Source organism: Anser cygnoides, chromosome 18 (genome assembly GCF_040182565.1).
Source record: "Anser cygnoides isolate HZ-2024a breed goose chromosome 18, Taihu_goose_T2T_genome, whole genome shotgun sequence".
Lineage (NCBI taxonomy): Eukaryota > Metazoa > Chordata > Aves > Anseriformes > Anatidae > Anser > Anser cygnoides.
In genome coordinates this window covers 8532905-8559220 of record NC_089890.1, presented here as the reverse complement: position 1 = coordinate 8559220, position 26316 = coordinate 8532905, and the positions used below count along the sequence as shown (strand labels likewise).

Sequence of the window (26316 nt, the reverse complement as noted above, 5' to 3'; positions counted from 1 at the left end):
ACCAAAGGCACAGGTGACAGGTGTGGGGAAGCAGCTCCTCGCCCTCAGACGGACAGACAGACGGACAGAGGGCAATGGGGAGGCTGCAGGGGCTCCTCCTGCCCCGCCGCCAATAAGAGCTACGCACCCCGGCGGGGCCCACGGCCTAGGAAAAGCTCCCCTTTACAAAACGACCCAACCCCACTCAGCTTTAAAAGAGGCACCGACCACACTCCCCGGGGAGCTCGCGCACACCCAGTCCTGACGAGACTTATTGCTAGTGGGACGATGTAAGGACAGCTCTGTCCGTCGCCTGCTGCCAGAAAACACTGCCCCAAACAGAGCTCTCAGAGCCATTTGAAAAATCAACTTTAATATAAAACCCAACCGCGGCTCTTGTTAGAGCCCGCAGAAGCAGGAAAAGGTTGGAGATTTGGCAGCATTACTGCTGGTGTGCCACAGCCCCGTACCTGGGGAAAAGTCACAGCCCAGGACCAGACCGCTGGGAGATGGGACCAGGCAGAACAGAGACAGCGAGGGGCTCCTTCACAGCGCAGTGATGTGGGACAGGAGCATGGCAAATGCTCAGCCTCATCCCAGCCCACCGCCCCAGACCGATCTCAGAACATGCTTCTTGCCCCATAACAGCCCCTGAAAGAGGGAAGAAGGTATGCTGCTGTCCAAGCGCTATCCTCATCCTTCCAGGTAGCTGCACAAAACCAGCAGCCAGCTGCCGAGACGATCAGCGAGGCCACAGACACGGTTCTGGAGGGGAATTGACCACAAGCAGGGGTCCTTACAAGATAAGGCCCAGCAGCCTCTGATAGGGAAGCTGCTGCTCTGCTCCTCCAGAGGAGACCCCGTCATACGTTTGGGTGCAAACACACTCCGGAGACACCCCGTGCAGGTTCACGAACAGAGCTCCCTGGGCTGCTGGAGAAGAGAATCAAATCAGGGCAAAGTGTATGTCCAAGGCGGTGCTGCAGTGCTTGGCTCCTGCACCCCAGAGGAAAAAAAAATAAAAAAAATAAAAAAGAACCAGCAGCAAGAAAATAAGTGCCTATATTCTAACCCCAAACTTCTGCCCAGAAAGCACAAGAATTTCAGAAACGTATAGATAAAGGCTTTGGAAATCATGTTTCAGGCATCCTGCCCTTCTGGGCCTCCCTTCTATTCCCCACAAATCCAGCACATCTTGAGGATGCACAGTGCAGCTCCTCTTCCCACCTTCTTGCCAAGTGCTACAGAACAGAATTTGGCTGCTTTTCCCTTCTTCAGCACTGCTCTTCAGCCCTTCCTCATGCCTTGCACCAGGCCCCCGCAGCAGCAGACACTGCAGACACACAAGCAGGTGGAGCTCTTGCTACACACTTCAGGGACGCTGGAGCAGCACAACAGAGCCAGGCCAGCAGGCTAATTTGATGCCTGCCATTGCCAGAGCTTGACGAGAGGTGTTCAAAGCACTCTGATCACTAAATGGTATTAGCTGGACAATGACAAGTTGGGCCACAGGCTCCCCTATGGCCACTCTCTGCTGTTCCAGTAAGGCTCAAAGCAGTGGCCAGGTTTCACTGTTTCCACCTGAACAGAGGTGGACTTGAGCAAAAGTGGAGTCAATTACTAGTAATTTTCTACAGCATCCACCACAATCAGTTTTATCCATTTGCTTAGAATAATCTCCAGTTGCGCTTTCAGACACTGTGCTGCTGTAGCACTAAGGTGAGACTCCAAAAGCCAAGTCCACACAAATAAGAAGCAACCAGGGGTGATGGGGACAGAATTTCTTCCCCAGAAGTCAGGAACAGCAGTTCTTCAGAGCTGGCAAGCTGTTGAACTTGGTCAGAGTTCACTGAAGCTCTGACATTTAGCTCCTTTCTCCAGTTCACATCAAGAATGGATATCATCTCCCCCAGATTTCAGCATGCCAAGACCCTGCTTGGAACTAGCAATGCAATAGAGAAGCTCCACAACCACTGCAGAGAAGAGCAGGCCACAGCATCTCAAGGTGGGGAAAAGCTCCAAGGGAGCAGCTGAGAACCAGGTGCAGTCTATTTCCAAGGGCTGCTCTGCAGAACGTGGAGTCAGTGATGGATCTGGCTTCCACCACGTACAGAGTAAGAAAAATGAAATCAAAACAGGTAGAGAAACCACTTTGGAGTGTTGCAACTATGACCCCATGCAGGTCTTGGGGCACTTCCCCACCATCTGCTCACTGTGTTGAGATGCTGGGGAAGTGCTGGGAACTCTGCTGGCCACCCTGTTAAGTTACCTTTCGAACAATGTGATGTGAAAACATCCAAACCTTGACCTAAAATCATAAGCCTTGTCCTTAACCCAAACACAGCCCCTAACACCCACTGATTTGCACGTACGTAGAAACAGAGCAAACAGCAGAGGGAAGTCAGGAGCTGCCACCCACGTTTCTGAAGGACACAATCCTGCAAGTTAATGTTTCAAAACTGAACCACAGGGATCATCCCCCCCCTCCCACTGGGGCTGGTCCATGGGAACCTCCTTTCCTGTCTGGGAGGTGTCAGTGTTTGCTGGAGTATAATGTTTCTTCTTCAGTGTCTGTTTCATCCTGGAATTCATGGCTCAAAAGGGATTTCTTTGAGCCAGTGGACATCATGCGGATTTCATCCTCATAATCGTCGTGGTGCTGCCGGAGGCGGTGGAAGCCGTCTTTGTGTCTGTTGGACTTGATTGAGCAGACGCACCAGATGATACAGGCAGTGAGGACCAGAGCAGACATACTTGCACCTGCCAGAGAGAGGGCACTGAAGTTAATTCCACGTTCCTCACCCAAGAAGATTCCACGTTTCTCAGAATCTCTCTTCCCTCCTACAAAATACAGCCATTTTCCTCACTTCTGTGGCCCAGGAGCAAGGAGCATGGACACAGTAAAGACAAAGCATGCAAGAGAGGTGCTTTCCGAGCACTAAAAATCCCTTAGTGCTTACCAAGTGTCACACCACTCAAAAAAAACTTGGGGAAGATCCAAGATCTGCTAGGTCCCAGCTATATGCACAATCAGGCTCTCCCCATTCCAGTCATCTCAAGCCCCTTTCAGGCCCCAGCAATACTCTCCCCTCCCTCCCTCCCTCCCATCTGCTAGCCCAGCACCACTAGATCCAAGGGATGTTGGACCAGTCTGCGAGGACAAGCTTATGTTCAGAAGGGAAAGCAGGAGGTGACTTTCCAGTTCAGTGAAAAGAGAAGGGTGATCATCAGGATGAACCAGCCCAGAAGGCACGGCTCGAGGCTGTGACTGGAACTTTACCTGCAACAGTTACGACCAGCTCCCGAGGCAGACCAAATATCCTGTTTTCCATGTCAAATACAATGAACACAGAGCTGGGTGCATCGTGGCGTACCAAGACCTGCAGAGAGAGAGATGTGAGAATTCTGAGCATCTCAGAGCTTACGTCTCTGTTAGGTGGCCAGAGAAAAGAGGTATTTGACAATCAGGGCAAAATCAGGCAGATGTCAAAGACAAGTGTGATGTAAGGAAAGGCTACTGCCCAAAACAATTCTGCCATGCTGGGAAATTCTTCTCCATCTGTTATAACAAGGTATAACAGCTAACGTGGGCACACAACCAGCTGCTAAACACAGCCAACGAGGCAGAGCCCAAGTATGAGCAGTGTCCTCACAGGACAGGGAGGGGAGAGAAGATCTCTGATCAAGGCACATACCTTCATATGCTTCTGTTGGTACCCGTCAGCTATAGCATTGATGTTATGCAAACCAGGAGCCAAGAGCACATGGAAATAGCCACCTTCTTTACTATAGACCCTCAAGCCTTCATTAAGGACAATGGTAGCTTTAGAAATTGCCTTGCCACTCTTGTCCTGGACAAATCCGTGGACTCCCTTGTGAACCTGAAATAAAGCGTTTCAAATGCTTCACGTTCAGATCCAAGAGTATGGCCTATTTGTTACCTAAAACAGGACCTTATTATTCCCCTCAAAATATAGCACTTTCCTAACGCCCTCCCCCTTAAGAAATAAGACTGCACAATATTGTAAGCACTGCTCAGCCTAGTAGAAGGCAAAACAACACAGCAGTTTAACTTCCATGTCAACACATTTCCTGGTCACTTGATGCCTCTTTTCAATCCATTCCTCATTCAGCCTACATTAGTCTCTAATTAACAAGGCACCAATAAAAACACAAGCAATCTCCACACCGCTCTCTCCCTCTCCCCTTCCTCACCCATCCCACTGCCTTCAATCCTTGCCAGAATTTCTTCCCCTGGACTGTGGCTCACCTCCACGAGCATGCTAAGCAGGGACTTCCTGTGGTCTGCCCACAAGCCAGGGAGCTGCCCTGCGCTGGGGAAGTAGCAGCAGCTGGTATAAACTGTGATCTCAGGACAATGACCAAATGTAACACTGAAATCCTGGAGAGAAAAACAAATAAAAGAAAAATCCCACACAATTAACGAAGGTGGTACTTAAGTTTTCCAAAGTGCAGTTAGAGGTGGCTAAGCTTTGCCCAGACAGAACAAATATGCTTTTTAATGCTCATTTAAAGCTGTATCTGCAACGATGGCAAGCGGTGTGCTGTGACAAATTACCTTCATACTTCCCAGGTGACTGTGCCATTCAGAGCCACGGATCACACCCCCAGGAATATTCTCATCTGTGAGAGCAAGAATACAGCTATCAGACATATCTGCTCCTAGAAGAGTACTGCACAAGCAGGGGGTTAAAGGATTGAACCAAACATACCTGACTTATTTGGACAGCCTGGCTGGCCCAAATGCATCAATGGATGGTTGTTTGCATACACAGATGCCAAATGCTTCAGTGTTTCTTTGTTCTCCACTACAAACAGAAAGGTGAGACATTGGGAGTGCGACTCCTATTCACTGGGAGAACAGATTCTTATTCTAACCCCACGATCCTGTATTAAACAGTCACACACGTTGTTTCTGGGGGATTCTGGATATCCTCTGACATTGAGTGGTGGTAACATAAGCAGGCCTTATATTGGTTTTGGCAAAGGAAAAGCTGATATACTGTTGTAAAAATGGAAATAATAATAAATTTTTCAATCCCTAGCTGAATCCTGTGAGGATTTTCAGCTTTGTTTTACAGACTTTCAGTTATTCTCTAGAAATAAAGGGCTGAACACAAAGGGAGGCTACAGGATACCACCAGTGGGAGAACACCAAGAGGACAAGCTCTTACACCGTGCAGTCACGTGGCTAGCCAGAGGCTAGCTGCGCATGCAAGACCCTGGAGGAGTCAGTCATACCTGTCTGTGCCGGCTTATCAAACGGGTAAGTGACAAGCAGAGATCCACCATCTAGTGCAACAGAGAGGCTGAAATCCTGTTTCAGTATCAAGTTCTCTATGATGGCTTTGGTCTCAGGCTCTCGTGTCCCCGAGTACCAGGAGTAATTGCCTGGAAATGAAAACAAGAAATAGAAAAGGGAATTAACAACAGTTTCTCCTGCTATTTCAGAGGCCAGAAGCATTTACTTTGTTTATGGCTGAAATTGTCTGCTGCTTACTTTAAATATATTTGTTAGATTTCAGCAGATTGCACCTGAAACATTAAGTGAAGCACCTAGTCCACACTACCCATGGGTGGAATTCATCTGCAAAGCTAAACAAATAATACATCACTATTTCCCCAAGCTATTTACTTTTGTGATACAGAGGGTGTTTCATGGGTGTTTACTTTCTTTTACTGTCACTGAACTGCCACTATTGGAAGAAAGTACTTGGGGGATGATCCCAGCCAAACCTGGCCAGAGAGAACACTTCCTTTCCAGGAAGGGTGGGGATAGCATTAATACAGAGCTCTGCAGATACACCATGCAGTTAAATAGAAACCATAAGAGCGTGAAAAAAGGAGACCGTTCCCAGGGAGCATGGGTAGAGAACATTTTTCAGGAACTTAGGGTTGAAAGAAATCAACTAACAGGAAAAAATATTAAGTATTGTCTGATCTCTGGAATATCCTAAACAACTCTGCTTCATCTTCTCCTTTTCAAATAAAGGACTGACAGTTATCATCTGTAAGGAGTATTCAAGCTTTGGAAGCTTCCCAGCAGCTGTGCTGCTTCAGCTCTGAGGCAGGAATGCTGCTCTTTTTACAGGCAGACCCTGTAACCAAATGACTACACCCAGCCCTACAGAGGCTAGCAGGTTTCTAGCGCAGCCTGCATTTCTACAGGGACCCCACGCATCAGCTTGCGTTAGTTAGTTTGCTTTACTTGTGAAGTCTGTGTCCAGATCTCTGCCATGAGCATTCGTGTGGCCTATCTTCGAGGTGCAGCCTCTCTCCTGCGCTATCTCACGTCCATCTGGATTCAGGGAAGGCACAATCACAATCCGCGTTCGGTCGATCAGCTGAAAAAAGCAGGGGGAAACAGCACATAAAGTACAATTAGTGGGCCTCGTTTTCTCTACACCTCATTTACCTTGCTCTTATCCTAGGAACAGCTGCTTATATTGATTTCAGTGGTTCCCACTGGCCCCATGGATCTCACAAGGCCTCCCCTTTGTGCATGGGACCACTGCAACCTGCAAGCCAGTATTAATGGGACAGGTCTTTCTCGATGAGCACTGTCTTCTCAGGATATAATTGGAGGGTGCCAAGACCATCATCCCCTCACATCAGCTCCTCACCTTTGTAACAGCAGTGTTCTTCTTGTAGTTCATGCAAAGAAATTCTGCCAGTGCCAGGAGCAGCTCCGTACCAACGGGGGCGTTTCCATGAATACCAGCAACGAAGCGGATCTTGGGCTCCTCAGGCTCAGACTGGTTGGGCTTGTTGGAGATCTCAAGGGACCAGATCTGACGGAACTCAACACTCTGACCCAGGCTGCCAAGAGATGAGAAACCAGAGCGTCAGCTCAGGAACAGAGCCGCTCCCCTGGCCTGGCCTTACGAGAAGTGCCGGTGCGGAAAGGAACTGCTGCCTAGACCACAAGTGACACACAAAACTCAGCCACATCACAAAAAGAAGATTTGCAGCAGCACCGAACCACATCCACTGTGAACATCAGTCTGAACACAAACATCTGTGTGAAAAAGCACCCAGGTAGAGGTGAACAGGACACCCAACGCTCCATATTTCTCTATATAGCCTACAACATCACTCTAAATGTAGAACAGCTAAATGCCTCTGTGCTTCCTGTGTGTTTTTTTTTTCCTTCTGTTTTGTTTTTTCTCCCCTCTCCCCAGTCAGTGCAGGATACATCTGGACATCAAGCTAATTTAGAAAGCGCCCAGTTTCAAGGACAAAAGCAGGCCTATTTCCAGTAGAAGTCGTTGCTACAGTCGTGCCTTTAAGTTAGCAAACTAAATGCAGGCAAAGCAGGGAACACAATCGGGGCTGATGCAACTGGAAGGACAATAGAGGCTACAGAGCAGAAAGGCAGCCTTGGCACCAGCAGGGACAGCACATGAGCACATTGTGCCTGGTGACAACAAGCAATCAGGGTCCCGGGGACAAAGAGACCGGATTTATGCCTTTTAACACTGACAGAGGGTAAGTGCTGCAGGTCACAAAGGTGAGCAGAGGACAAGAGACAGCTGGTCACCTGCAGGGGGGCAGAGACCTTGGCTCAGAGCACATTAACTCAAACATCTCACGCTATTAATTAAAATCTGAAGGCAGATAGTTTAAAAAGCCATTGGATTTGATGATCCTCATGGGCCCCTTCCAACTCAAGATACTCTCTAATTCTAAGGCTTGTAAGCCAAATTTGAACGCTTTTGCTGGGAACTCTTTAGCAGGGTAGATGTCATAAAGGATTTGGAAAAGGGAGGAAATAGAAAACATGAAACAACTGTTTGCAGATACCTGGGGTATCAATGCTGGGAATATCACTAGTCCCAGGCAGCTGGGTAGCTGACAGCACCCTGGGTTTGTCAGTAAAATGAGGTCTCAGGAAAAAACACAGGGATGTGGTCTGCAGGTCCCTGTAGCCCGTGATCTGCCGCCATGCCCTTACGCACGGGGCTCCTCTGAACTCAGGCACCACAGGGACGGGCAGAAACAAGCTCCCCACCTCTGCACTGCGCTCACAGCTCATTATTTCACTACTTCCCTGCCACAGACTGCTGCTGCTCAGGGAGGAGGTGAGCGTTGCTGCTTTGAGTTTTCACCTGGTGAGATTTGTGATGTGCGGGTAGTTCAGATAGAGGCCTCGGAGGAACTCAGAGAGGTCCTTGTAGGGGCGGTATCGGTAAGGAGAGACTTTCCCCGACGAGGCAAGCAGGAGGCGCTCCAGGCCGTTTTCAGCAGACAGATCCTTGATCAGAGTCTCAAACTCCTTCTCGTTGGGGTCGCTGGTGTCTGGGGTGTTCAGGACCGGCACCTTCCCCTCTTCCGCTTTGGCGTCTGTCCGTGAAAGAGTGAAGTTGACCTGCACCCCACCTTTGCTGTCGACTTCCACAGTCTTAGTGACTGGATCGTACCTGCCCAGGAAGAGAAGGCAAAAGGAGATGTCAGGGGCCGAAGCTTCACGCACCAAGCCATCCCCCTCCCTGACTGGGCACTCAACGTGGGACTGCTCTCTAGCCAAAAGAAGCAAGCAGCATAAAAGCAAGCAGCAAGAACACTTCAAAAGGGACAGAGAAATGGCAGAAGGACAGGGAGCAGCTCAGAGCCCTGCATGGCACTGAGCTGCTTTTGGCTCAGGTGTTGCAGGGTTACGTGGCAGACTGGCAGGACAAGAAGTCAGGCAGCTTTAACCCAAAGAGCAACAAGGTTTTGGCAGCTGTTGAAGTAATTTCTGCGGGCAGCTGCCTGCATGAGAATTTCCCCTCAAGACATCAGGTTATCAACTACTTCACCACACCACCTCCAAACAAGGGAAGATCTGTACTCTGCACTGTCACCAGATTAACAGTCCCTGACACCAGAGTAGCACGATTTTGTTAACTCTTGACTGGGAAAAATCAGGAGTGCGCTGTGGCAATCGTGCAACTGTTTGTTCCCTGTGCAGAGACATGCTCACCCTCGGGCAGATGCTGTGACTTTGTACGTCCCCTGGACCAAGAGGCGCCAGTAGTCTCCATCCTTGTAGGTGGTCACGGGGTGGTTGATGTCGGCAACGCTGATGGTGGCGTTGAGAATGCCCCTTCCGTCCGTGGCATCCAGCACAAATCCCCAGATGCCGCGGTGAACCTGAGCACAGACCCGGAGCCCTGCTCAGAGCCAGCCCTCGCTCTGCCCCCACCCCACACGCCACGGCGGGAGCGCTGACACCCAGACCCCCCCAGCTCCCCGGGAGGCTCCGCGTTTCCAGAGGAGCAGCATGTCCCAAGAGGGCTCAGGTTAAGCCCGCCAGCAGCTGGCATGGACAAAGATCACCTGAGTACAATGGGCAATTGTTTGGCTCATGATGCCACCACAGTACGCTCTGCTCCACGCCTTTGTTTGCATGCCCCAGGTGCACAGCACTACCACCAGCCGTGACCCAGCTGGAAATGGCACATAAGGGCCACTAGCCTAGGGAGAAGGGAGGTATTGCTAAATAAAGTGCTCACACCTGCATCACCTGGCTGCTGTTTCCATACAGATTTTTTGGTACGTTGAGGAAGGGAGAGGGGGAATCGAGGCATGTTTGGATGGGAAGGATTTCTGTGGAGCAGGGACCTAGTCTGGCCAGGAAGCAGCACTTGCCTCAGTGTGCAGACCAACCCGTTTATTCTGGCATGTCCAATCCAGACCCCAAGAGGCAGTTCACGCATGTGCTTGGGCATCAAATTGGCTCACCTGTTTAATGAACTGGAGGAGAGATCTACGGTTCTGCTCCCAGTACTTCGGCAGCTCCTCCGCTTTTGGGTATTTCACACAGCCCAGCTCAATGGTCACTTCAAAGCAGTTTGTATTTAAGTAATTCCAGTCCTGCATCCCACCTACAACAGGAATGCAAGAAAAGTTTTGACAAGGTCTCCTGAAGGCGGAGTTGTACCACAGCTCAAAAAAAGATTAAAAATCAGTATTTCATCTTTCTCTAGTATCTAACAGCATGCACTTTATACTGAAGTGAAAAGGCTTTTACACAGGGCAAGATTCATCCTTCAAGGGGATGTCAAAATAGCAGACTGATAACCAGCCTTCTTGTAAATGCCTTTCATACTGCTGGCTAGCCAGAAATACTACACTATAAATTCCTTCCCTCCGGAATGATTTAATCTGGGTACATTATTTAAGAGGTTACAAAAGAAACCCAAATTCCCACAATCTGGACTGACCAACGCAGAGTTTGTGATTGATGAAACTAAATTCTTTAAGCTGCACACGCATTAACTTGGAGATAAACGAGAGACTTAAGGTTGACTTTACCTGGAACGTTGTACCACTGGGCCCCGTTTGTGATGCCATGTGGGAAGTACTCTGTGGGGTACATATCCTTACAGGGGCTTCCCTGATACATCTTTTTGTTTTCCTGAAACAAAAGACGTGACACGTGGAGCTCAGCCTGTACTCTACAGCCACTGGCACTTCTGTCCCCACATTAGTCACACGCTCAGTGTTACCAAACAGAGCTTTCAAGCAGGTGTGCATTTGTACAGCTGCAGCACCAGCAGACTGTCCCACACCCAAACACAACTCAGACATCCTCACTCTCCTCCTGGTGCACATACAGCATTTTCTAGCACCCTTCAGCACACGTGTGTGTGTAACCCACCGCTATGGGCCCCGTGTCTGCACAGAGCTCTCCTACAGTGCCTGCAGGCAGAGCACACTGGCCATCCACGCATGGAAAGAGAGCGTCCCACAGGACCCTTCTGCTGTGACCCGAGGAGTCTGCACATGTGGGTGCCTGCTCAAAGGGCTCATGACAGCATCAGGAATTACCCTAGCAGGATGAGCTGTTTTCCCATTAGAGCTTTACCTTGGAGTAGGAAAGTGCCAGCTGCTGAAACACAGCATCATCTGGGGATTTACTGTATATGGCTATTCCTTGTTCATCGTCATCAAAGGGGTAATTAACCACCAGAGAACCTGCAGGGGAGACAAGATTTGACTTGAACTTGCATGCTTTTCAACTGATCCCTCAGCCTAAGAGGATAAGTTTTTCTTTTCCTCTGAAGAGTGCCAGGGACCAAGTCTCCTGTTTCTCAAGACTTGGCATTAACCACGTAGCATTAACATCAGTGGACAGAAGAGACAACAAAAGCACAGGAAAAGATAAGACCACACCCAACAAGGAAGGTGAGCCCCAGCCACGACACATCAGAGCTTTGGCTCTTACATGCAGGGGGGATGAGCACAACCTCCTAATAATCCCTTTCACAGAGGAGAGAAAGCAAAGGAATACATTTCTTAAAACACACACAGCGCCCTTGGCCCAACTGCTGTAGCTTTTCAGCCTTCCGGAATTTACGGCAAGCAGATTATGACATCTCTGGCTTTTCCTAGGCAAGCTGTACTAACGGTACTGTGGGAACCCAGACACCACCGCTGCTGGAGAACTGCCAGCTCTTACCCACGCAGGGTACCTCTGCACGACAGAATGAAACGTGCTAGCACAAAGCAAGCACCTGCAAGTTACCACAGCTACAACAAACCGTCTGGGGAATTAGGGAGTAAGCTGTAAGACAGACACTTAATTTAGATCACTCTAAAAAGATAATTAAATTACAGCAAATTTCATAGCTCCGCCACGCAATTCAAGACAGGGAAGCCTCAGGATTACATCTCCTTCCCTTCAATTTATAAGTACTACAAAGCCTCTAGCAGCCACAGCATTACCACATTCACAGAACCAGCTGCTGACAGGAAAGCCCATCCCACCTGCCCCATCCCTTAGCAGGCAGTGTGCGAGCTACTGCCCAGGGCACGTGCTCCCTTCAGAGAAGCGGGGGTGATCCTCCCAGCAGCCTCTTCAGCTCCCTACAAACATGCTCGGGGACATGGCTTTCAGCCTGTTCCCAGCTTCTGATCCAGCTTCCAGCAGTGTGAACTCCAACCTACTAACAGTAGATTTGGTTTACTCTTTTTTTTTTCTATAGGTCCTTTGGAAATGGCCTCATCCCTGGTGCAGGAACCTGACTGCCTTTGCTCCTGCCACTTCAATTACACTTAGGACTGCGAGCTCTCTGCTCGACCTGCTCTGTTCATGCCTCGATTGCAGTGGGGATCTCTCTGCAAACCCCATCCCTCAAACCTCAGTGCTGAGGAAGCAGCCTGGCTGGCTGACGTACCTCCATGCAGGTTTGCTGAGAGCACGAATGGGTAAGTCTTCAACCAGCTCATGACAGCGAGCGTTTCTGGCTGCGGAGGGTCTGTCACCTGGAAGAACTGATCCGGGAAGTTCCGGTTCAGGTCATAGTTGTTGCTGTTATTTCTGCCAACGGTGCCTCCTCTGTCTCCTGAAAATGAAACACACGTTCAGCCTTGTGCCCCATACAAGTTCCCCCTTCACTGTGGAGGCTGTGTCCTATTGCTGAAGATCTTCACACTATCAATTAGCAAAAACCAGCAGAAAGCACAACAGTGCTGGCTTCCTGCAGCCCACAGTGACAGGACACCCACACTTTCCCCCAGTGAGAGTGCCCGAAGGTGTCCAGGCCACAGCTAGCAGGAAGGCAGCGAACCACGAACAATCCCAGCAGCTGGGTGTCACGACCACAGAAACCTCAGAGCTCACCTTCTCAAACCAGCTGGACAAGTTCTTTGTTAAACCCACGTAGAGCTCTAATTCCAGAAAACTGTTCTGGACAGCCTTTGTTCTATCAGTCTGCACAAGCCATGCAGTTTTAAGAACTTCCCTGAATGTTTTTGCCAATTTCAACATCACGATAAAAGTCTGTGTTATCCTTGGACAAGTGCTCTGCAGACTGCCTGGCTCCCACATCACATGTTACTAAGAGCATGGACCAAAGCACAGCAAGTATGAGCTGTGTCAAAGGAATGTCTTTATTTTTAATAACCCTTGGGATAGCCACAAACCGTAAGGGGACCCTAACAGGGGTAGCACACAGCATTGCTGAAGCGGAAGAGCTCTTTCCGACCACTTCAAGAAGCAGCCAACCACCCACTTCCTGCGGCGCGGGGTCTGCCCACTCATTCCACAGCACACCCCAAGTCCCTTCCCGTCCTCCCTGGGCAGAAAGCACTTCTTCTCCAGCAAGGTTTCTCAGAAGTACCATGAGCCCCAACTCTTGTTCTCAGAGCTAAAACCCCCCAGGTGTCTCAGCGCAGGCAGCACTACCTTCCTGGGACTTCTCGTAGCCGTCTGGGTTCATGGACGGCATGATGTGGATCCGCGTGCTCCGGACCAAGTCAGTCACTTCAGGATCCGTGCCGAAGTTCTTGCAGAGGTACTCGATGAGGTTCAGGAGCAGCTCTCGCCCCACAACTTCATTCCCATGCATGTTACCAATATACTTGAACTCTGGCTCACCTGCAGACAAACAGCCACGCCAAAGAGACAATTATAACCACCACAGTAACGCTTGGAGACGTTTCATCACCCTGAGCATTGCACTCTCAGGCCTTTCTGCAGGCTAGGGGGCATTTACTTTAAACATACCCTTCTGCAATCACACCACCAAAAAGGACAAACACTGCTGCAGGGAGAACCCTTGGTCCTTCTGTTCCCAGAGCCCCACCACCAATGCAGATGTCCCCAGGAATGCTCCTTAACTCACAGCAGTGCCACCCACTGCGCCTGGTCTTCTGAAAAAGCACGCTGTGAGGAGGAACTCAGTTTCTCTTCAGACAGATGCCAGCTCTACGTCCCCTCCTGCCCTTCCCACACCCCAAAGCAAAGGGTCTGTCGCTTGCATTTGTGCCTTGCTAGAGAGAATTTGCAGCGTTACCTGCTTCATGGACGCCGGGGTTGTCTGAGATCTCCATGACGTAGAGCTCCCGCAGCTCCACCGACTTGCCCACAGAGTAGAGGCGGGTGATGCTGGGGTACTCGTTGGCGTACCGCCGCAGGAAGATCTCCATGTCCGAGAAGTGATGGTGGCGAAAGTCCACAGGTTGGACTGCTCGGTGGAGAGAGGTTGTGCCCGGGGGCTCTGCCTGCGCAACAGAGGGCGTGACGATGGAGAGAGGAGCAGGCGTTGCGGTGAACTGCGTGAGGTTAGGGTCTGGTGCCACCACGGTTGGCTGCAAGGAGAAATCCACTACTGTTGCATCTCCCTCCTTCACCTCAACGTTCTCTTTGGTCACTGGCGCGTAACTGTGGGGGGAAAAAAAAAAAGAGCTGGCTTCAGCAAGGATGCTCTGCAGCCTCTTAACCTCCACTCCACACTCTCCAGCTTCTTCCTCCCAGCCTGAACACACCGGGATGTTGGACTAGGGGAGAGATTGACCAGCAAACAACCCGATGGGGCTCATCCCACTGCCACCAGACCCAACTATGCTGCTGCCCTTGCTGTGTCAGAGGCACAAGTTCCTGTTTATGGGGAAGAAGCCACGGGTGCATCACAGGGGTAGCTAGCTGCAAGTGACATGTTTACACCCAGACTTGAGACAACGCAGACTCTTACTGGGGTGACCCTACTCCTTTCTCTCCTTTTGCCCAGAAGTAAGACGAGGTCGATATAAGCAGTCAAACAAAGGTGACAGAAGTGCTGTGCACCCAGCAGCTCCCCACTGCAGCAGGGCATGGGGTGAATAAACACAGCTGCAGCTGTAACCCATCACAGAGTCCTTTACTGCTGCAGCTTCCAGCCAAGCCCCCTAAACACACACAAGACGCTCCTGGGGAAGAAATCACGTAAAGTAAGAAAAGCAGTCTGCAGTGCAGACACTGGCTGCCACAGAGACGTTACCCCATCACAACTGCGGTCACGTTGTAGGTCCCAGGCACGAGCAGTCGGTGGTAGTCACCAAATTTGCCCGCCGTGATGTTATGAGCAATGCCGGCAACGACAATGGTCGCGTTCTCCAAGCCAGCCCCGGTGATCGCATCCCTGACAAAGCCTTTCACACCGATGTGGACCTGAGGAAAACAATGCAAGGGCCTGGCTGAAGACACGAAACATCAGTGCAACCGCATCCTCACCCCGCAATCCCCTTCCCTCCCATCCCCAAAAGAGCAGAGCAGGACAGCTGCCAAGCAGAGACAAGCCCAAGGTTCAGACAGTGCTTGGCCAGACAGCAAGGACGGGAATTTCAGCATGCACTGGGAAGGCAGCAGCTTTTCAGAACTGATCCTCCCTAGCAAATCCTCTCATTCATCGGCATGGGCACAGAATAGTGTGAACACAGCAGGGTTGCAGGCCATACTGAGGGACGAAGCGCAGCTGCCTCCCTTCCCAGCCTGAACTGTCCCCTACCCAACCCACACATGGGCATGTGGAAAAAAGCCTGGAAGACGGATCTGTGAGCCAGGGTCTCAGCTGCGTGGCTTTTGGAGACCTGAGACTGAAGGCACTGAGGCCATACAGGTACTCTGCATTACGTAGCAACACCTGCATTTCTCAGCCTCTCTGCATCCCACTGCGCCCCACGAGGCCCCTCTCAGAGGAGCTCTGCTGTCGCTGAGGATGTGGGAACTGTGGCAGAACCACAGAGATAAACAGCAGCTTTGTAGCCTCTGACCTCCACACAGCAACTGCAGCAGCTGTGTTACCGCAGGCAGCGAGCTAAGCTACCAGAGCATCCGAACGCAGTGCTCTCAGCCCGCCGGGGACGCAGGGCTTTCACAGATGTAGCCCCCACACCCCGTCTCAGCCCCCACTACCTTCTCAATGAAAGTAAGGAGAGACTCCCGGTTGTTTTCCCACTCCTGCTGAAGCTCGGAGGTCGGCGGGTATTTGCAGCAGGACAGCTCCAAGGTGATCTCGAAGCAGTTGGCCCACACGTAGTTGTAGTCCTGCATCCCCCCTGAGGAAGTTAGGCAGAGACACGTCACGAGAGCAATGCACAGACATCCATCCCCCCGCAGGACCCACATTCTGCCTGTCGTTCAGCCCTCTAGGGCATCTCACCGAGCTGCTGCCGGAGCCCCAGAGCGAACAACCTAAGCAGAAAAGTCAGATCAGATCCTGCTGAAAGCCTGCGCTGGGGCAGACAGAGCTCTCTTTCTCCCAGTAACCACTACACTGGGCCATTCAGATCAGCTGTAGACCATCCCTTCGTCTTACTGCTGCCAGCTGAACTCAGCAGCTCAGCACTTTGTGGGTTCATTCCACGGCAAAGACATCTGCCAGACATTACCTTCGTATTATCTGGATTTCCCAGAAATCACGTTCAAGGACCACACAACTGTTCTCCCAAAAACTCTTAGCAAAACTAGAGGCGAGATGAAAGAAATACTTCCCTTTCTCTGCTTCCTCAGCCTGGTCTTTTCCTCCAGCTCTGTCTCTGAGGATCTCCGTTTGCTTGCTATTTAGAGCAGCACTTGCAGAGAGTCTGACAGAGGCCCTGGGTGACAGCACGCAGCGAACAGCCGCAAGTCCCCTTCAGCAAACTGTCCTGTGGATCTGGGAGGGCAGCGACACCTTCCCTCACCTCTGAGGACTGCCGCGGCCCTGCAACAGCCAGGTCCTGCATGAGCAGACCAGGACGCAGACTTGTCCACCTCTTCCCCGAGCTCTGGAGCCATGTCACCAGCCTCCTGCCCCATTTCCTCCTGAAGGCAGCCGTCTCCAGTAATTTAAGTAATGTTGCAGCACCTGGGGGCAGCTTGATAGCTTGCTGCTAAGAGTACCAGAAAACAGGAGTGCACAGAGCTGTTTCACAGTGTTAACCTTACCTGCTTATTCTTGCCTTTCAGGGAAACCACAGGTACTGCTGCAAATAAAAAATGTCACCTTGTCCTAGCAAGTGCCATGCCCTCATTTACTGAAGGTTACGTTCAGCCCTCAGCAAACGAATCCGTTTTGTGAGCAGGGATGAATCACGCACCAGCAGGACTCCAGGTCCCTGGGTATCAGCACCCACGATCTGGAGCTCGGACTCCAGCACGCTGCTGAAGACTGCAAATATTCAACCCTCTAAACATTCCTGGGAGCTTTCGATAGTGAAAACCACCGCAAGCCTGTGGAACAGGTTCCAGAGTCACCCCGACAAACCCCGGCACGTGACTGCAGCCACACAAGAGGACCATTCCCACAGCAAATCGGGCAGCTGTGCCCACATGGAAAAGGCACAGCGCTCCAAGTTTACGCATACCGATTACATCCTCTGGGTCACACAACCTTGTACGGCCACACTGCGGGCAGGCTGGCATGCCACAGCCTCGGCCACCGCTGCCCAGCTGGCTCCATCCCACACGCCCAGCAGGCCCAGCACGCAGCCCAGAGACCTCCCCACCGCAGCCCAGAGCCCTCCCCACCGCAGCCCACGGCTTCCACCACGGCCAAGGGGCAGCCCAGAGGGGCCCAGCTCTCTTCTGGATCAGCTGAGGAAGCCAAACTGGCACTCCCAAGGCCACCTGCCACACAACAGCTACGTGCTTGCCCTGCAGAAGCCTGCTGCCAGCTAGGAACTTCAGAAGGAAGGAAACCAGAAAGCAGCCTGGGTCATGCCACCAGCCTGCGGGATCCCAGCGGGCAAGTCTGTAAAAAAAAATGCACACCTAGTACTCCCAGGCTTTGTTTTGCCCAAAGAACTACACGAGTGCTATGCTAAATAACCTCACCGCTTTGTCTGAACAGCTTCCTAATCATTCACAAGCTCCATGACAAAGGAGGGACCCTCCAGGGTGCCAGCCGGTTAACCAGATCGATGCAGCAATGCAAACACACGCCCTGGCATTCGCAGGGGCTGGGATAATGCACGGCCAGGAAAAGCTCTCAGCAGCACTTCCCAAGCACAGCAGCCTCCCAGTAAGCGCGGTGGCCAGGAGCACTCACTATGCAAAAGGGCAGGGACGGCTCTTCCGAGTTAAACAGCTCCACGGCAGCCCGGTGACACAGAGCCGAGCAGCGCAGAGCTGGGTACCGCAGAGCAGACCCCCGGGGGCCACGGAGCCGGACCAAAGACACCCCAGTTCCTCTCGGTTCTCCTGCGAGCCTGCTGGTAAGGGAACAGGAGGCTTTTATCATAGCAAATCAAATGTCCAGCGCAAAGAGAGCACTGCACCTTGTGCACAGGCTGAGATTCAGTCGGGAAAGGGACTTCTCTGTCCTGCACGAGGGGCCAGAGAGCGTCTGAGGACTTCACAATTCTGGAGCTCAGTCCAAGAGGTTAGAGAAACAAGGGCTGTGAATCCGATACGTACTCAGTTTTACTCGGCTCCTATTACCAGGCTCAGAAAAGTAGTCCACAGCAGGCTGCTCTCTCGCCAGTAAACGCCACGCAGAGTGAAACAATTTGCCAGCCTGCAGCCATCTGCTCCTAGCAGGACGCTAATGCATTTGAAAACATCCATACATAAACCAGAGCCATTAAGCAGCATATTTAGTGCTTCGACTGCCATTCAAGTAAATTTAGGACAGATGCTCACCCATAATAGAGCAGCAACGGACTAAATTAGAGCTTGGTACATCAAGTTTGGTAAAACCGTCTCTTGGAGAAAGTAGTCCAATACATGCTCGAAAATTTGGACTGCATCCACTGCACATATTTGGCCTTCACACGGCCCCATTGCAGAGCAGGACGGTTATTTTTACAGCATATGGAATTACGTATTTTTCCAAATCCCAGCTGCACAGCCTCTCCAGGCTGGGCAGGAGATCTGGAGGCGTACAGAGACCTGTACAGGGCCCAGCAGGAGCAGAGCTCTAGGCTCAAGGAACTGAGCAGGAAAGGCACACCCAGGGTAGAGGCTGTCAGACCGAAGTGTTTACATTCTACCTGTTCGGGTGTTACCTTGGATAATACCTTATATTTATTCCACTTTTTTTTTTTTTAATCACAGGGTGTCTTTTAGCCCTTGTAAAACTTCAGCTCCCGGACTGGGGCTGACCCCTCGCTCCCAGCGCAGGATGGGTCCTGCCCAGAACAAACCTCTCCCCTGCTCTGTCCCACACCTCAAGCAACAGGACTGCACTTCAGCAAGGATCCCAGACCTGCACAGTTCACGCTGCCAGGCACGCCTCTGCTCCCTGCCAAGCCCCACAGCAGGCAGACAGGCGGGAGAATGCTGCTCTCGAGTCAATCCCGGAGCTCCAGATACCATAAATACACCAGATGCCAGGAGAAGCCTTTCGGGCCAGCCTGGAAGGCCTCCATTTTCAAAGTGCGCCGTGCAAAACCTCTCTAATTCCAGCTGCCGCTGGAGCAGACATGAGCAGATAAGAGACCCGGAGCTAAGTCACAGCAGAGAGAGGCTCCTGTCGGCTCTGCGGAGAGAGCAGATGGCACAAAGCAAGCTAGAAACGTGATTGAAAACACAGCACAAGTTGCTTACCCTGGCACAGAACCGATTGTCTCAAAGCACGGGAGCAGTGTAAGCAATCAGCAGCAGCCCCAAAAAGGCGGAAGGTTTTGGTCCAGTAGTCTGCAGCCATTAAAACTCAGAGGAGGTGAGGTCCCAGCCTGCAGCTCCAGCAGCTGCACGACACAGCCCAGCACAGCCCCGCAGCCTCCCGGGGCTCTCAGGAAGGAGGGCAGCGTCTTCCCAGGCCAGCCCAGGAGCTGCAGCACAGCAGCACCCGCAGCGCTGCCCGGCGGCTCGTGGGAGATGTGAGGAGAGGCATCAGGCCCCTGAATCATCAAGCCAATACTCATCTCAAGAAAAATTAACAGGAGGAATTTCATGAAGACACAAGGGCAGCTTGCTGTGCACATCCCAGAAAACCACGGCTGATATCTACCACCGCTCACACTGCGCAGTTGCCTTCTGCCATGCCCAGGAACCAGAGCCCGCAGCAGGGCTGCCACAAGCACCCCCCCCGTTCTCATTTTAACCGCTCTGACCGATGCCACCAAAAGCTGCTGGGAAGCCGAAGCGGGGCTAGAAACCACGGCACAAACACAAGGTAGGGGATGCACATGGATCCTGCACTCCCGATGTCCAGAAATTCCTTCTGGGAGACACCAGGAACACTGCAAACACCTGGGCACAGACATTCAAACCAGCAAGGGAAATATGGTTTAGGAAGGGACTGCAAGTAAAGGGAAGGCCTCCCAAGGCTGCCCACAAAATGCCCTCTTCAATGTTACGCTGACTTCGCCCTCTGAATTGGGCTCTTTAGGAAATAAAGGCAAAAGTGTCCATCCCACAGGTGTTTTCTTTTTTAAATTCATGGCCTCTTCCATACAGCTGGCCTTTCTTCTTGCACTAAGCACCACCCGGATCGTAAACCGGCCCAAATTCCCGATTATTTTCTTGATCTGAACCGGCCACTCAGTGGTTAAACACGCTGGAGGTTAAAAGGAAGGAAGAGCGAGAGCGTGCACCGCCGAGATAGCCTCCGAGCAGCGTCCCCGGCACGGGCGTGCTTATCGGCAGCAGCTGGAACGCAGGAGCCAAACTGGGCCGTGTGGCAGGGAGCCACACTTCCCTGTGAACACTTGACCTTAAGAATGACTCCGATGGTTTCGCATTGCCACCTCAGCCTGATACACGCGAGAGGTTGTTTGCAAACCCAAATGGAAGTTAATGGGGTCTGGCAGCGGCGCCGGCCCGAACCGGTGGCTCCAGGACAACGAATCCGGCAGCGGTTGGGCTTTCCGGCACGTTTGATTTCACGCGATAAAACGTAGCAGGAAAATTTCCACCTGTTTGAAACATTTTGTTCTCGTGTCTTCGTTTTCGCTGGCTGTAGTTCACGTGGAGCCTGCAGTCTTTCCTGGCACGACCTGATCTGCGAGCCACAGGCGCTTGCCCTGCACCTCTCCCCACGGGCTCCGGTTGTCACTCAGAGCTCAGCCCGGCCCCGAAAGCTCCCGCAAGGGCACCGGGACTTCCCCACCCTCATTTCACTACAGATTGAATTTCTGCGGTCACCGGGGAAGGCCTCTCGGTCTGCGTACAACTGACTCTCTATCCACTGCCCAAAATAACCGTTAATGCCTAAAACCCCGAAGCGACCCAGGAATTTCACACAGCACCCAAACACACGCCCTGGCCTCTGTGCTGTTCGTTCACCCGTGCTCTTTCCCTGGATCTCAGCTCCTGCGGGTCACGCTTCAGCCTGGGACGTGCTCCGAGGGCTGCCAGCACCCTCCTAACAGCAGCCAGATGTAAATTACAGCCTGGGGGAGAGACAGCACAGGTGCCAACCTCAGCAATACTCCGTTCCGGATTAGTGTCAGCACGCTTTCTCTGTAATCTCTGCCTGTGAACCCCCCGTACCGACAGGACCGAGACCGAGGCTGTGGTTTGTCACAGCCCGAGGGTTTGTTTCCGCGGAGGCTGAAAGCTGGAGGCTATCGCACAGGGTGCAAACCGCAGCGCCGGCAGCACAGAGCGAAGCGGTCTCCGGCTCACACCTTGCTGCTTCCTGCGGGAGGAAGGCAGCAAAGCTCAGCTCCCACCAGCTGACAAGGCAAAAGCAGCCCGAGAGGCTTGCGGCAGCCACCAGCACACCTCCCCAGGGCAGGCTGGCACCAGCGGGCGTTTCACACTTGAGCAGGAGGACGAACAAGTGAATGTTGCGGTGAGAAGTGCTACTCGCTCTGCGGGCAGGGGAGCAGAGGCCGAAAGCTCTTGAACAAGCTCCCAGTACACCGCACTTGTCCCAGTTTGGCGAAGAGGCGAAAACCCCCTCGGAGCTGCAGCTGGAAACCCTATCGACTGAGACGTTCTGGTGGCTGTTGTTATCGGCAAACAAGGCGGCACAGATCATCCAGGATATCCTGTTCCGTCATAAGCAGATGCACGAGATTGCACAAACCTTCCTCGCGCCGGACTTTCCACAGAAGCAAAGTGAACCTTGAGCCAGCAAAACACCAGCAGCGGTGTGCCCGGCAGGGCGGAGGGAAGGAGACGCGCTTTTTCCTTTCTCGCTAATAGCTATCTTGTTTGAACGCTGCGTCTTGTTTGAACAGTGAAATCTTCAGGAGTGAATCAGCCGCTGCTGAAGTAAGGACTTCCTCTTCCAGCTCGGCTGCCATGTGCTCAGGCCTGGTAACGGAGCGCGCTCCTCGCTTCCCAAGGAACACGGAGTCAGGGCTGACAGATGACTCAGCTCTGAAACCCATGTCTTGGAAAGACACCATGCTTCCAGAATTCGTTAGGCGGTAAGCTGTCAGGGATAAACCACGCTTGATTTCTCTGCTTGCTCAGCGCTCCTGCCATTATCCCTCGGCCCTAGCAGGAGGGAAAGCGGAGCAGCCCAGACACAGCAAAGCAGTGCAACTTCTCCAGATCAATTACGCAAGATTTTTGCTTTGTCCTCACCACGGAGGTTGCCTCGCTGGCTGGTGAGTCCGCGATTGTACAACTTCCACTGAGGGGGCATGGAAATGGTGAAACTTCTTCTACTGACGCAGCCAAGATTTCTCTTCCCGCTAGCTCACGGAGTCTTTTCCACGAGAGCATCTCACTACAAACCGGCCTTTAAATCTCAGCAGCAGCAAAACCAACGCACACAGAGCAGCCCAGCCACTTCCACGCAGAAGCGGCCTGCTGGTACTGGAGGTAATTCACTCTCCTCACATCATCTCCCAGCGCCGCTGCCCAGTGGAGAGAGCAGGAGCTCTGCTGGGAGCCTCAGCAGACTGGATTTGGGATCCCTTCTAGGTCCTGCTGCAAGGAGGGGCAAACACTGCCCGTGCTGCTTGTCTGCCCCCGCACAGCTCTGACAGCGGAGCATTTCACAGACAAGTTCCTCGCCCCACTTCCAGGCAGAGGAGCTAGGTTAGCACACGCATTTACATCATTCTACGGTTTTACAGCAGGCTATTTTATAAATCATTTACAAAATAGCAAGTTTAAAGGTTAAAAAAAACCTCGCAGAAGACTGACATTGGTTTCAGTTTAATGCTGTTTGGATTTGCAGTGTGTTGGCAACAGTTTCCCCTTTCCTGTATCATCATGAAAATTTACTGACTGTCTTGAGATCTTATGACAGCTCATTCGTTAAACGAAGCCTCCCCCGCGCAGGGTAACTCCAGCACCGAGCGGGGTCAGGAAGAGCCCCTCCAGTTTGCAGGGATCTATTTCCTACAAACATCTCCCAAACTGCGATTCACCAAACACTCGCCGGTGCGCCTGCGTTGCCACTTCACGGCGTTTCAAGCTGCTGGAACACATCCCAAGCTAAAAATACCCCCTCACCTACCCTCCTTGCCTCGCTGATAATCAGCACGGTTTTGGATATCACTTCTCAGTGGAAGCACGAAGCCGTTTCTAAGGCTCTGTGGCGTGACCCAAGCCGACAGCGAGAGCGATTCACCGGCACAGCTTACCTTCTACGTCGTACCACTGGGCGCCGTTCGTGATGCCGTCTTGGAAGGTCTCTCCCTCCTCGCCGGGGCAGTTTGGTTTGCCGGTCCTCATGATGGGGTGATGTGAGGCGTAAGCTTTCGCCAAATATTTGAACACTTCGTCATCAGCTGATTTACTGTAGACTCCCGTGGGCCTGTGCGTGGGGGAGTCATCGTAGGGATAGCTTGCAACCACCGAGCCGCCGTGAAGATTGCCAGAGAGCAGAAACCTGCGGTTGGGAAGGAGAAGGAATGGAGTTGTCACTGCGACACCGAGCGAGAAGCCAGCTACAGCCCTCCAACCAGACGTCCTGCTGCCTTCCCACCCAAACCGAGCTCTTCGCAGCCTCCAAACCCCCCTTTGGGATCAAGCAGATGAAAAGGACCCACAGGGGAAGAGCTGCCCAGCAGCAAGTTTGGAAGAGGAACCACTCAGACCCTTCTGCGCGGGGAGAACTCCTGCTGAGCTGCAGCTACACCAAGGTTACGTTACAGATACGCGCTCCTCCAGCCCCGAGGCCACTGTTTGACAAAAAGATAAACTGTTCCGGGAGACAGAGCCCCTCACTTCAACGCCAGCCTCCAACTCAGCACGCAGGATTGTTGGAGCATCTGAACAATGTCCAAGTGGGAGCACGTCGGGGACGTCAGCAGATTTTTGCAATAAACCAACTGTCAGGACTGGTTTATTCGCTCCCCAAACCGACATCTGGCATTACTGGAGATGAAGCAAGTTTCTTCCCCCAGCCTAAGACAAAGTCCTCAAACTCCGTGACAGACACAGTGCGATGCGCACAGCGCCTCGCCGAGCTCTGAGCAGTGCCCGATACGCACAACAGAACTGACTTGCATAAATAAAATCTGTGCGAGTGACAGAGCTGTTAAAACCTTCAGTCAGAAAGTACAACAGCATGGCATGCCCTACATCGCGCCTTAATTCAATCACGGGCACTCAGAATTAAAGGAGTAATTGTCTCTGTTCTCCCTCTTTTCACCAAATACAGCATCGAAGCAAAAAGAGCTTTACCCCTCTTTCAGCCAAACATGATTCAGTTTCTGAGCAGAGCCAACATGACCAATACCTTTGCCTTGCTTAAAAAGGACACGTGAATTGCAACACTATCTCTTTTTTTTTTTAAATCAAACAGTTCTGTTTACCCATTCCCTCCAGTATCAGTGGCTACGTTAGCGTAACAAGTGGAACAGCAATACCTGGTGCTGCCAGGCAGGGGGACGCACAAAGCGCGGCTTTCTTCATGTTTTGGCCTGGCTTACATGAAAATCTCACCTCAAGCATTTGCAAAATCATTGAATAGAGACAGCACAAGGTATTTTCAAAGTGACACTAACAACGTGCAAGGTTTCTCTTGTAACTAATTCTGAATTGAACCAAATCTGGAGGGCTCCTAGCGCGCACTGGTGCCCGAGAGCTGTCCTAACAGATCCTTAGGACAGGCAAGTTGCTGATGCAGTTCACAAGTTCTTCTAAAGCAACAACTCCAATGGGTGCTGCCACCTGCTAAGTTTCAATAAAGATAATTCTTCAGACAAACCTTTGCTCCCCACAATCGAGCACATGCTGTACAATGCCGAACACTGCACATCTCCTTTAGACCCGGCCAACAGCCCCCAGCACACCACGCTCGGTTTTTCTCTGTCCCTTTTTTGGGGCGGGCGCAGAGCCTGTTGCAGCGCACTGCTCCCAGCTGACCGCACTCACGCTCTGGCTTTCTCTGCACAACCGTGCACGCTGCGCTTCGTGGCTCGGACACGGCACCCAACAATGCCTGCTGAGCGAGCGCGGTGCCAGCACCCAGCCCTGCGGGGCTGCCCAGGCCTGAAGCCTGCCGGGCCAGCCTCCACAGTTCTGCCTCCCCAGCTCAGCAGCCTCCCAGCCCTCGCCCCCTTCCTCCAGGTAGAAAGGGAGGCACAAAGGGAGCAGCGGGGGCACCCGCAGCTCAGCCAGGCTGGAGAGGAGCGGGCGAGCAGCAGCCCCCGGCCGAGGCTGGCGATGCAGGGGGCCGCAGAGGCTGAGCCCAGGCAGGCGGGCACCGAGCAGGGGCAGCACCCTGCGGGCCATGCAGCCGGGGGGCTCTGCCCTTCCTGGAGGTCCGGAGGCCGCCCGAGGAGGCCGAGGGGAGGCCGGGGGGTTCCCTCCGGGAGGAGGCCGGGCCGCACTCACTTGTTGCGCCGCATCCAGGCGATGAGGGCGCGCACCTCGGGCACAGGCTCCAGGTCGGGCTGGGCGGTCCCGAACTGGTCGGGGAAGCTGCGGTTGAGGTCCCGGCCGCGGCTGTTCTCCCGGCCCCCCGCCGCCCCTTCGCCTCCTCCTCCTCCTCCGCCGCAGTCGCCCTCGCGGGCGCGCTCGAAGCCGTCGGGGTTGAGGCTGGGCAGCAGGTACACGTCGGTGGTGTTGAGCAGGCGGCCGAGCCGCTCGTCCCCGGCGGCCCAGCCCCGCACCAGCTCCCGGGCCAGGCGCAGCAGCAGCGGCCGGGCCAGGGGCTCGTCCCCGTGCATGTTCCCCACCAGCTTCACCTGCGGCCGGCCGGGCAGGGCCTCCCCGCCGGCTTCATCCCCCTCCTCCTCCTCCTTCTCCTCGTCCTGCCGGGCCTCGGGCAGCCCGGCCGTCAGGCGCAGCACCCACAGCGGCCTCCCTTCCACCGAGCGGCCGATGCTGAAGAGCCGGGCCAGCCCCGGGGGGGCCTCGGCCGCCAGCTCCCGCAGCGCCTGGCCCAGCTCGGCCGCGTGCAGGTAGCGCAGCTCCCCGCCGGCCGCCGCCGCCGCCGCCTCCGCCTTCTTGATGTGAGCGGCGCCGGCAGGGTCCGGCAGCAGGCACACGGAGAAGGACGCCCACAGCAGCGCTCGGCCGAGCCCCCGCGCCGCGCCCGCCATGGCCCCGCCGCCGCCGCCCGGCCCGGCCCGGCCCCGACCCCAGCCCCGGCTCCGGAGCCGGGAGGAGGAGGTGGAGGAGGGGGCGGGGCCTCGGTGCTGTCGCTCCGCCCCCCCGCGGCCAATGAGCGGCCGCCGCTGGGGCCGGAGGGGTGGGGGAGCGGGGAGCTTGGCCAATGAGGGGCGGAG

At 53.2% G+C, this 26316-nt stretch overlaps 1 protein-coding gene across 1 annotated transcript; it reads right to left on the bottom strand.

The window, feature by feature from the left end:
- Positions 1-331: 331 nt before the first annotated feature.
- On the bottom strand, positions 332-26190 carry CPD (carboxypeptidase D). The gene is made up of 21 exons (XM_013196492.3): positions 25421-26190; positions 23221-23468; positions 15659-15801; positions 14745-14914; positions 13782-14149; positions 13172-13363; positions 12162-12329; positions 10850-10959; positions 10297-10399; positions 9724-9866; positions 8963-9132; positions 8109-8420; positions 6624-6819; positions 6209-6344; positions 5242-5391; positions 4713-4808; positions 4559-4623; positions 4250-4381; positions 3675-3860; positions 3260-3359; positions 332-2739 (listed from the first exon to the last, which is right to left on the bottom strand). Exons 1-21 carry the CDS (start codon positions 26128-26130, stop codon positions 2513-2515), a joined length of 4125 nt encoding a protein of 1374 aa, XP_013051946.3. The 5' UTR covers positions 26131-26190; the 3' UTR covers positions 332-2512.
- Between the last annotated feature and the right edge of the window lie 126 nt (positions 26191-26316).

Bases quoted from the DNA above. Each gene is read 5' to 3' on its own strand.
- CPD (XM_013196492.3), bottom strand. From the start codon at position 26,130: ATGGCGGGCGCGGCGCGGGGGCTCGGCCGAGCGCTGCTGTGGGCGTCC. The intron at 23,469-25,420 runs GTGAGTGCGGCC...TCCCAACCGCAG, and splicing joins GCCTGGATGCGGCGCAACAA to GTTTCTGCTCTCTGGCAATC. The intron at 13,364-13,781 runs GTAACGCTGCAA...GTTTGTCTGCAG, and splicing joins CCCCGGCGTCCATGAAGCAG to GTGAGCCAGAGTTCAAGTAT.